At 42.5% G+C, this 11,484-nt stretch overlaps 1 protein-coding gene across 10 annotated transcripts in view; it reads right to left on the minus strand.

The window, feature by feature from the left end:
• The window catches only part of GLT1D1 (glycosyltransferase 1 domain containing 1), a 42,994-nt gene that overhangs the window by 27,698 nt on the left and 3,812 nt on the right, over positions 1-11,484 (minus strand). For 7 of the 10 annotated variants that reach the window (XR_011741731.1, XR_011741729.1, XR_011741730.1 and 4 more), the window contains exons 1-3: positions 8,875-9,021; positions 1,688-1,836; positions 584-689 (exon numbers count right to left, since the gene is read on the minus strand). Coding sequence is in view for 7 of the 10 variants with exons in the window: in XM_065851234.2 (XP_065707306.1) it covers positions 584-689; positions 1,688-1,836; positions 8,875-8,942 (323 nt within the window). In the remaining 3 variants the exon portion in view is untranslated. Of the gene's footprint in view, positions 1-583; positions 690-1,687; positions 1,837-4,782; positions 4,885-5,764; positions 6,533-8,874; positions 9,022-11,484 lie in introns of those variants that run through there. The other 3 variants (XM_071816127.1, XM_071816124.1, XM_071816123.1) reach the window with 3 other exon arrangements.

Raw genomic sequence — 11,484 nt, forward strand, 5'->3', positions numbered from 1 at the left:
CAGCGAGTTGCTACAGTCCACAGTTATCCTAACCAAAGGCTATCTTTATAATGTCTACCCATAAAGCAGATTATTCTGCAGAGCAATATGATGCCAAATCCCAGGTTAAGTATTCTTGCTATTATTTTTCTCATTTCATTTACCTGCCTTAGAATTTTATACCCTCATCATATGCATAGTTCTATTATTCTACAAAACAGCCATGATTCAGAAGATAAAGCACAGGATTAGTTAGCAAGAGCACAGATTTCATTAGCTGTTAATGGGATTTGAGTCTTTTGGAAAAATCACAGCTCAAGAGACCAAGTTTCAGCGCCACAACTGCCAACTCTTGCACGGACAAATACGATGAAACAATAGTACCAGAGGAAGTACAAAACGAACAGACTGCATACAGACTATATTTTATGAAGAAACCGTTCTACTTCCCTTGCTGAAGCATAAAATAATATGCAGAGATCGTAGGGATTTCAAGTCCTCTATCCCCTGTCCGCTGGCGTACAGATCTCCCAGTGATTCTGCGCATTTATGGAACAGTTCCTAAAACAATTTCCTATCATAAACCTTCCACAGATGTGTTTACCTGGCTTCTTCTAGCACTGCTCCCATTACCCGATGTTTCTCTTCACATTTGACATCTTCATTTACATCTGTCCCACCGAAGATGATTCCAAAAGGAATTCTGCTGCCTGCAAAGCAATGAGAAGTTGGCCAACACGTCAAGGTCCTTCTAGAGAAAAAGATAGTTCTAAGATGTTCCATAAGCCTCCTCCAAAACAATTCTAGGTCTTGCCACAAAACCAATCATCTCTGTATTCCAATGAGAGAAGTCTTAATAGATATGTTAGCAGAGATCACCTTACAGACTCAGAAATCAGAGCTCCATTGGAACAAAAGAGCCACAAACATGCCAGACATCGTAATTCAGGCTTTCTGAAGACCCAACAGCACAAATTGCAGGGGGACTTCTGAAGTCTGGAAACCAGTACAATACAAGTTATGCGGAGAGCTGATGGAACTATCAAATTATACACCTTTGTCCAAGTGAATAGATTTGTACAATATGAATGCGATCTCAAAAACGGATACACACTTGCAATTTCGGTAGGTGACAGTGTCTGTAATTTTGAAAGCCAGTGCTTCTCCTCTGTCATTAATGGCAGGCTAAAATTTTGTTCTACATGGTTAGATACAATAGAAAATTTTATTATTTGTCTGATAACATCCTGTCTCCTACAGTTTAGTTGGCATGAACGACATCTCAGTTATTTCATGTCCAAAAAACCCTGACTCATTTCTGAGCAGAAAAATCAAATTAGCCTCTCTGCTTTCTCCTATTTGACCTCAGCTCTACTCAGCCAAGCCACTGTCCTCTGAAAGAACACGTTTGCTGAAAGTATTTTAATGCTAATATGAAGTTCTTATCGTAATGTAGTTAAAGTACTTAATTTTGAAATGTGCTATGTGTTTAAAAGTACATTCATTTAGTTGTCTCCTCTCTGGATCAGATCTCCCACAGAAAAAGATTTCCAGCATTTCTGAACATTCATTGAAGTGGATACACAGAAGAACTATATTAAATGTGGGTTTGGACATTCATAGCCATTTATAACTGTTTGTATTCATTCTCTTCTCTTTCAGTACCTTTTCCAGAGGTGTTTTTATTGTAAAACGGGAGGAGGATTACCTTGCAGAAGTCTGCCGGCTTTATAAAGATGAATGGCCAGGGCCGCATCGAACTTGTCTGTGCAGGTCAGGTTTGCTATTTCGGTTGGACTTTCATACATGAAAGCATCTTTAAGAATGCAGATATGGCCGGCAGCATGGAGATGATTCCTTCATTATCAGAACAAACAGGAAAAGAAAAAAAATACTATTAATGTTGTAGGCATGCCAGTATATTACATAAACATCATCAAAGTGTTTTTCCTTATGAATTATTGCTCCAACATTCACCTTCATGCTAATTTTGTTCAAGCAACCATGAAGTTATTTACAAGGTTTTGGTGTTGTGCTTGTTTGTTTGTTTTCCCATGGAAAATATTTGTTCCCTTCCAAGCAACATAATCTGCATTCACTTTACAGCCCAAGCCTACAAAGTATCAACAGCACCTTTGGAAACCAGCAGAACTGAAGCATGAACAGAATCCTTCCTGATTGAGGTGCTGCTCAATATGCTGAAAAGATTCTTTTTTAATTGAGTGTGTGAGACCTGGAATATTGTGTCCAGTTGTGGCCCCTCAGTTCCAGAAGGACAGGGAACTGCTGGAGAGAGTCCAGCGCAGCCACCAAGATGCTGAAGGGAGTGGAGCATCTCCCGTGTGAGGAAGGGCTGAGGGAGCTGGGGCTCTGGAGCTGGAGAAGAGGAGACTGAGGGGGGACTCATTCATGTTTACAGATATCTAAAGGGGGAGTGTCAGGAGGATGGAGCCAGGCTCTTCTCAGATCAAAAAACAACCACCCCTATTCTAGTGTCAGCTTACCCATTTATCCATCTATCCAGTGGTTCATCATATGAAAACATTGATGAAAAGATTGCCAAAGTCAGGAAACTGATTGATTTCAGGGAGCTTTACTTCAGGCATTTCAGGGAGCTGTGTTTTAATCTTTCCTTTTATTCTCTATGCTCATAATTCCTCCCACTGAAAACAGAATCAGTTATCAAGGTTTCCAATGACATCAGTCGAAAAACACACAGGAAAAAAAACCCATGTTTTGATAGAAAGTAGCACACTCTATCTGCTGACATGTACTGCTTACATTATGTTTAATATTATTAAAAGACCACAAGAATGTTTTCTGCTTATTACATATTGTTACAGCTGATTTATTTCTCATGGCGTATTAATTGTTCTGGCATTAGATTCCTGCTAACTCAATAGCTTCTTGGATAATGTCAGCTCTTTCCTGATCATTTCATATCCTCCCAAGGAATGCAATTTTCTGTCCTGCAGAAGTTAGTCATTACTGCACAAATTGGTGCTAAAAATGTTGTAAAATGTCTCGAGGCCTTGGCAGGAATGTATTAGCACTAGATCAGATAGAGCTCCACTGGCACAACATATGGTGCTGTATTTCTTCCTTATTCTAAAAAGAAATTCATTTTACTTTTAACTTCACCATTTGAAACCACACCAGTACATCATAAGAAGTACTAATAAATAATAAAATGCAGCCAGATTGTATGCTCCTTATTTACACTGTTGAGCAATTATTTACATGGGTTGTCCCACGAACTTGCACCAGTACCTGTTTGCCTTTTGAAAGAGGCTCTCGATTTGTATCTGAATCACGAAGCCCAAACCTCACGGCTGTGGGATGAAAATCTCTGGGGCAAACGCTGGGGATGCTCGTGCGCACATTCCATCGTTTCACAGGTGCTCATTCAATAGTCCAAAAGAATTTCTTCCCATCAGTATTCCCATTACCATAAATCACTATCATGTACAAGCAATATGTTTGCATACCACAATTAATTTGAAAATAACTCTCTCAGGACACGAAGAAACCAGCAACTCGACTTGGGATTGCAGTGTAAAGTGCCTTTTTCTTTTTAATATACTAGGAATGAATGCTTTTCCTTTCTTCCCCAGTTTCCAGAGCTCTGAATGTCGCAGCTGAGCGGCAGCTGGTTCTGCAGTAACAGGGGGACTCCCCGGGTGTTCCCAAGGCTCACAGACTGCACCACCTCTAGTACTTCCATTTATTTTGTATGCAGAATGACTCAGGAGCATGGAAAAAATTTGCATACAGCTTAAGAAAAAATTACCAAATTATTCCCACAATAATTTGAATTCCCAGACGTAAAGAAGCCTCCATCCCATAAACATACCATTGAGTTCGATGTGATTAGTTTCAGATTATGGATGTATGGAAGTGTACGTGCGTAGAAGCAGAGGTACTGGGTAGTATTTAAGTGCTGAAATTTACAGTGATATTTTTCGTATTTTCTAAATGACTTTTCATCTTTATAACCAAAAAAAGCAGACTATGATTTTCACACATAGGCTCTTATCAAGGATCATGATAAGACGGCGCTGCAAAGATATTGCAGATTTCTTTTGCAAGTTCATCTGTCTATGAGGTCACAGATGTCCTTGAATGGAGCCAAGACAAGAGACATCACCCATATCTCTCCTGTTCATGGCAACGGTGGACTCACATTATTTTGCCATTTCATAAACAAAAACTTTCCGATTGAATAATAAAAGTGAACGTGTCTCCTGCTGCCTGTGAATCTAAGATAACCCTGAAAATGCCCAATCTCTAGGCTACATGTTCTCTCTATCACAGTTTTGTACGTGGTAGATAAATTTCCAAGTAAGGGTCTCAACAAGCACTGACTCTTGCTTGGGTCCAGAATTTGCCTCGCTCTGCCATATCTTTCCTTTCTACCAAAGCTCTCGTGGAAGTCAATGCCACCACTCGGGGAGGATTTCTTAGAGTATGTTATATTAGTCACTGCTTACGCTCTGATATTTATATACGTCTGAATATTGGACAAAATACTTCCCAATATACCATTGATTTTAGTATTCAGGAAATTCATATTTTTTATTCTCTTTGGAAATCATGAGGCTTCCAAGTGAAATTTGTGTCTGCTCTGGACCCATCCTCTGTGCAGAGATATTGCTAACAGGTACAGCCCTTGTCTGGCACGTTTTCACTTTATTAAAGATTTCTATCGAGAAACATTATTATCTAACACAACTATGAAATACAAGGTGATGTTTTACAATGTTTCTTTTTTGATTTCCTACATTCCTGATCAGTACTTCTCACTTGTCCTGGCTGTCAGTCTTCCCTCCTTCAACCCTAATCTGCAGTTCACATGTCTTCATATACAAAACCAGTTTTATGTTTCCAGACAAAGCCTGGCTGAAGCTAAAACACAAGCAAGTTCAAGTCATTCTTACTTCTGAAGTGTTACAGTTTTGAAACCTGCTTTATTTTCTGTGACGTCTTGCTCTCAAAAACATTTATGTCCTAATTTTACAACTGATATTTCAATGGAATTGCTTGGAGACAAAGAAAGTTTGATTTCAAAAAAAGCTCGTGGTAGATAGATACATTGACACTGAACAGCACAAAATAGGTTTCATCCAAAAATATTAATTAACTCTTTCCATGGGCTGTCTGTTCTGCAAAGCAGCTGTGCAACAACTGCTGCTAAATCTATACAGCACAATCCAAAGCTTGTTAAGCGAGCAGAGACACTTCCACTGCATTTCCGAGACTCGGCCAGAGCTGGATACTTGCAATTCCCACTGAACTTGATGGAATTACATGAGTTGAAACTCTGCTTGTTCTTCTCTGTTTTCTTTGTAATTTTTTTTTCACACTTGTTAAAACATTCTTCATTTTATTCCTCTCTCAAACGTCTCCTTTAAGCAACACAGACAAATTGTGTTGGCATGAACAAACTATGAATAAAATCCCCAGTGAATAAGAAGAGAAATTTAAAATGTGAGTGCAAATGAGGAGAGAATCCTTCTGTCTCTGTGTTCTCAAGTCAGTAATTGTCTTCTAGAAGGACAAAATCACTCTGCAAAGTTTAGCCCTGCCTTATAAACAGGTCTAGCCATGGGATGCTGCTCGGCGAACGGCCACAGGGAGCAGAGGATCTGCTGCACCAGCGCTCTCCTCTGTCCGTTCAACGGGAGCAGATAGGGCAAGAATAAGCAGAAGAAAAGTTGGGGCTCAGAATTACTCCAATACATGTCTAAGATGAAAAATAATTGTAAAGAGGAATAATAAGCGTTACCGAATTTGTGGGTTTCATTCTCTCGCAGTTGGTTACCTGAAGATTTACAGAATGGCTACCTCCACTGTCCAATTTCAAATGAGACCTGGAACAAATTCTCCCTCTAGAAAAGATATTTACATATTGATCAAATACTTCATCTAAATCTTTCTAATTAACCAATTCAAGATTTCTATTCCTCCTTACTATCAAGCAATAAAAGATGAACGGAGTCTATAAACTGGCAGAGAATATTCATTTATTTTCTTTCCTGACACCTCCTTTGAGCTCATTCCTATGGCTGAAGAATGGCAGCCTAACCAAAGATTTTTGCTTAGTATTTTATTCTCTACTCATGGTTCATAGTTTTTTAAGGTGAATAAAGATTTTGCACACCAATGAGAATAAAGTCCACAGCACATTCATTATATCACTTGGGTTAGCAAGCTGATTTCTAACAAAATTAGATTCTAGTATCTTCGTCACCACTTACTTTAAACTCAGGAAATGAGTATCTTATTTATGAAAAGATGAAGCAGTTATAGGAACAGCTGTAATATCATAAACATAGTGTACCCAGTGATATTAAGCCATAAAATGAATCTACGCTGGCAAGCGTCCAACCTGGAGACAACTTCATTGTTTCATTTATACTTAATCAAAAGTTGCCATGGTTCAAGAAAAAAAAAAATTGAATAAATAAATTCATGAGCACGTTCACAGATGCAACTGAAGCCAAACATTAATTGGAATATATATTTTCTGGGTATTAACACACACACATACTACAAAGGTTACCACATGCACTTCACCTCAGGTATGGCAGATCAGTGCAAGAAGTGACATACCAAGCTTTTGGCCATACATGTGTGTGTGTGTATATATATATATATTTTTCAAATGGCATAAAGCCTTAAGAAAACCAGTATTAGATGGAAGTATCTATGCTGGATGGTTTTAGTGGTAGTGGTCACTTGAATAGCCTTTTAGTGAAGAAGATGGATTTAATTGCTAGTTAATACTCTTTCCTTTTTTCCTTTTCCTTGATCAGTTTTTCCTAAACAGGCTCATTTATATTATTACTAAAGTAACATTTATGGTAGGTGACCAGATAGCAACCGAACATTACATAAATTACCGAATCTTAAACATCATTTGTGTTAGAATCCATTATTATGGGCGTGAATTAAATTGACCTTTCACTATGTAGCATCCACTTTCTCTAAGGTAAGGATGCTAAAGCAAGTCTATGTACTCCACACAGATCACTGCAGATGTGTTCACACAGCTGCAAATGATTGCGTTAACGTGGTAATATGTTAAACCGTCTGTTAACTGGGCTGTTGCACCTCATTGAGTCTGTGGCTTCTTCTGTACGAAAGCACATCAGGTCAGGCCACCGTGCACCAGTCACAGCTGGGGAGGGTTACCCAAAATTGCTGGTTCCCCCGCTGAACCACCGTATCTCGATGCAGGATGATCACAACCTCATTGTAGTTAAAAGTCCATCTGAAATATTATGTGGACATGCGTTTGTCTGGCTTATCCAGGCTTAGTTTAACTAGAAATAATGGAAAACCAGCTTTCCACTAGTTTACCTCTGAATGGCTCCACAGTCTAAATGTTTGTCTGACTTCCCTCATTTTGACATGGAAGGTGAAGGTAAATGAATATTTAGTTTGTAAAGGTTGCAGAAATAATCTTCTGGAGCAAGAACACGCACAGATATCCCCAAGAATAAGTAGTTTTATCCAGTGAAAGCAAAAGACTAAAGATGAACGCAAATACAGAATGCCACGCTAACTACCACACGTGAACTCTGCTGACATACAGGTAAAAAATGTGTATTATAAACATAAGAACATAATTATCTCAACATTTTATCAATAATTATTCTTTTAAAATAAAGAAAACTTCAGCTTTCTCTGGTCTCTACGCTCCATTTGCTTTATATCTTCAGTGCTGGGGTGACTGACACCAGGCAGCCGGTACATTCCACTATTATCTTACACAATATAGTAGCCCTGCACAAAAGACTGAAATTGGTATGACACGACTGGTGTGGAGACTTAAACCATGTCAGAGGACTATTTCTCTGTATAATGTATAATATACAGACCAAGATCTGGGAAAAGATTAATCCCGAGAAAAACAACTGAACTCTTTGACAGGTAACAAGCCACCAAGTCCTTATTTTGGGCCTCAAGAGGACAAAACCATTGAGAAATGGTTTCATTTTTACAGTGACCTTTTTTTCTTTAAACAAAGCTCACATGCACAACGAAGCCCTCAGAAATGCTGTCAGCCACATCCTTTTTCCACATTTCACCGAAAACGTTAAATGGGGACATTACAAATAGTCTCTATTGATGCAGTTCCGTTAGCCCAAAAAATCTCGAAGCTCTACAGATTCTTGTCCATCACCCCCACGCCTGTTGAATCCCACAGCAAGGGCACTGTCGGGAGCGGCTCTTGCAGAACAGCTCTAGGAAAGCTCCTCATTTCAGAGCCTCCTGCTTTCCACATGGACTTCTCATATCCTGGGTACTCAGAAAACCCGCTGCACCGCCAGCTCCAGCTGGGCAAGCGCTCGGTGGGGCGGCTGTGAGGGGACACATGCACCAGCAAACTGCCCTGAGCAGAAAGGTCTTTTGTTTGGTTTCATGGGGTTTTTTGGGGGGGAACGAAACCCCTCTTTCCCCCCTCCCTTGCACGGGCAAAGCGGGGGACGCGTTGCCTAGGCAGAGCCGCATGAAAGCCGCAGCGGAGGCCGCCCCACAGGCACAGGCTCGGCCTCAGATCCAGCAGGCCCTGGGTCCCCTCACACGCCCCCGGCCCGGCCATCCCCGCGGCACAGACGCCGCCTCCGTGCGCCGGCGGGGACAGCGCATGGCGGACAGCCCCGCCGCCCCCTCACCCCGCACCGCCAGCCCCACAGCCCCCACGGCCCCGCCGCCCCTCAGCCCCGCACCGCCAGCCCCACCGCGGAGACCCCTCCGAGCGCTGCGGCGGCCTCGGTGTGAGGGGATGCGCTGCCCGCTCCGCCCCTCTGCGGGATCCCCAGGGGTGAGCGGGTGAGGAGGCAGCGCGGTCCCCTCTCCCCCGCACGGCGCGGCGGGGACGGCACTCACTGTATCCTGGCCGCGGTGGTCGCGTTGCCGGTCTGCGCTCGGAGGGACGCCAGCAAAAGCAGCCTCATAGCGGCCTCTCCTGCCCGCCCGGCCGGGAGCCGCCGCCTCCTTCACCTGCCGGCGGCCCCGCGGAGCCCGGAAACAGCCCCTGCCCACCCCGCCCAGGTGGCTCCGACCCCTCCCGAGAGGTCCGCGGTCAGAGGGCACTTCTACAGCGACAAACTGCCCTGGTGCCTGCGGGTTTGGGTCCCGTCCCTTCCCTCCACCTCTACCTCTGAATAGCGCTGTGGTTTTTTTCATTCAACAGCCACAAAGATGATGTGGTCAAATCATGGCCTCGGAGAAGCCTCAAAGATCTCCTGAGATGACCAGGGGAAGGGGGTTGGCATCAGCCACGGTCTCCTGAGGCGGTTCCTCAGCTTCACCATGGATCTCCCGAGTTGGAGGTGGTTCGTATTCAGTGCGGGGATGGAGAGAAAACTAATTGTGGGTAAGATACCAACAACCACAAAAGCTGTCGGAATGCGGTTGTCCAAAGAACAAGGCAACGGGATGGTCAAAGACCACACGAAGTATCAGGGTGGCCATCTGCCGAAGCAGAGCCAAAGACGTGCTCTGTGGGGAACCACAGCCTCCAGGGCAGCACGCACAATCCAAAGATACAACAACGCAGGGAAGAGAGAAAGGAAGAGCCCAAACTCGGGATCATGACAACTGTTATGTCAAATTATCGAGCCAGTCTTCAGGATAAACCCCAATTATAACCAGCAGCTACGAGCAGATGTGTGGGGCAGCAGGCAGTGAGACTGAGAGGCCAGTTCAGGGAGTCTGTTGGGAAACTGATAGGGGCCAAGTGGTTGACTGTAGATATCCATGGCCTTGAACTTAACTCAGCATTTTAAGAAGGCATGCAGGACATTTGTGGCCATGAGAAGGAAGGCTTGATCTAACGAACCTCACTCTTTTGCCTGTATACTGATAACATGGTCAGGTTCCCTGATGGAATTCACCACAGGGCCACATGGATGCTTGTGCTTCCCCAAGGCTGTAGGAGACAGGGAAAGGTGGTCTGCTATCTGCAGGGCCTGGTCATTGTGGCTTAAATTACTTTTCCAGTCAACAGCGTCAGGTAGAGGGAGAAAAATATGCCACATACAGAGAAAGGCTCTTAAAATTAATGATTTTAAAAAATAGTAGTTCTTCAAATAACTTGTGTGAATCTCTGAGGATGACAGGTATTCTGGAATTGAGGGTTTAGAAGTGATAAAGATATATATTGGAGGGTATTCTGGCAAATTGTAAGCACTTTGGTGTGCTGGCTCACATTTTGCTAATGGGTCTTCGTGCTGCAGAGCTGTGTTCAGCTGTCTGCATCTCACCGAGCTACCACTTGGAAAGAATTCAGCGCAACGTTGTTCAGACCATTTTAAACTCCATCCAAACTAAAGATGGCTACAAATTAACAGAGCAACAAATCTTGCATAAATGCTAAAAATAGCATAAATGCTAATCTAAAGGTAGGCAGGACCAAGCTATTTTCATCGCCACTTTAGAAAGCATTTCTGGCACGAAATCCCAGCCCCATTGAAATTTAGAGGGCTTTTGTCAATCCAGCCAGGATTCTACCCCTGAAGTTTGTTTCACTGTAAGTGGCCTATACGACGCATATTTGGGCTTTTGGGAGTGCTTAACCACCCTCAAATCTAGCACCAGCCGTCTCTGTTGGTCACTGCTGCCCAGCTGTCCGTCAAATGGACCTGTCGGGTATCAAACAGACCGCAGGAAGCTGATACAGCCGCCTTCCATCTCCTGATACGTTGCTACTCCAAGTCCTTTCCCACCAGACCCTCCTGCTGGTCCCAAGGTCTCCCCCACACACCACAGCTCATCCAGCCTTATTGCACCAAGGGAGGTTGGCAGTGTGTGTGTCAACCAAAAACCACCCCTGGCCCTGTTGCTCCAGCCCTGTACCTGAAACAGCCTAAACCAGACAACAGCTGTCCAGTACATTTTGTGTATAACACAAAGACAAAAATGCAAACATCAAAGTAAGACAAGGCCTGCTCCATAAGACAAATGAGGAAACTTAACCAATCAACTGGGAAATAAAGAGGAAATAAAGGAAACAGTCAAAGAGGTCCTAACATTTTATTACTACTTATGGTAACCGTTCTTTATGCTATATAGGCCTTGACTAACAGAAATCTACAAGTCTTTGCAGCACTAAGTGTTATTGTGTCTTTGAAAACACATACATGCACTAATATATCACTATATACACATAGGTGCATTAACTGTATTCAAAGAAAGAATCATAGATTTACCTTAATGAAGAAGTTTTAAATATACTGTAGCTAAGTGTTCTTTTTTGGAGGAAAATTAAAAAATCACCTTTGTAAAACTGCTATATTTCCAGAGAGAGTGTTCTGGTTACAACAGTAGTTCTTGAATTTTAGTGAGAGTGCCTACTTCTCAATGCCTGAAGATTTAAATAACATTTTATAATGTACATTTCAAACACTGTTCATCTTTGCAAGGTGTTTGTAAAAGCTGCTGGGTAGGCCAATATAAAAATCTCACCCCACTCACTAAAGTAAATTATGAAGGGCA

This window comes from Patagioenas fasciata, chromosome 17 (assembly GCF_037038585.1).
Source record: "Patagioenas fasciata isolate bPatFas1 chromosome 17, bPatFas1.hap1, whole genome shotgun sequence".
In the NCBI taxonomy this organism is placed as follows: Eukaryota; Metazoa; Chordata; class Aves; order Columbiformes; family Columbidae; genus Patagioenas; species Patagioenas fasciata.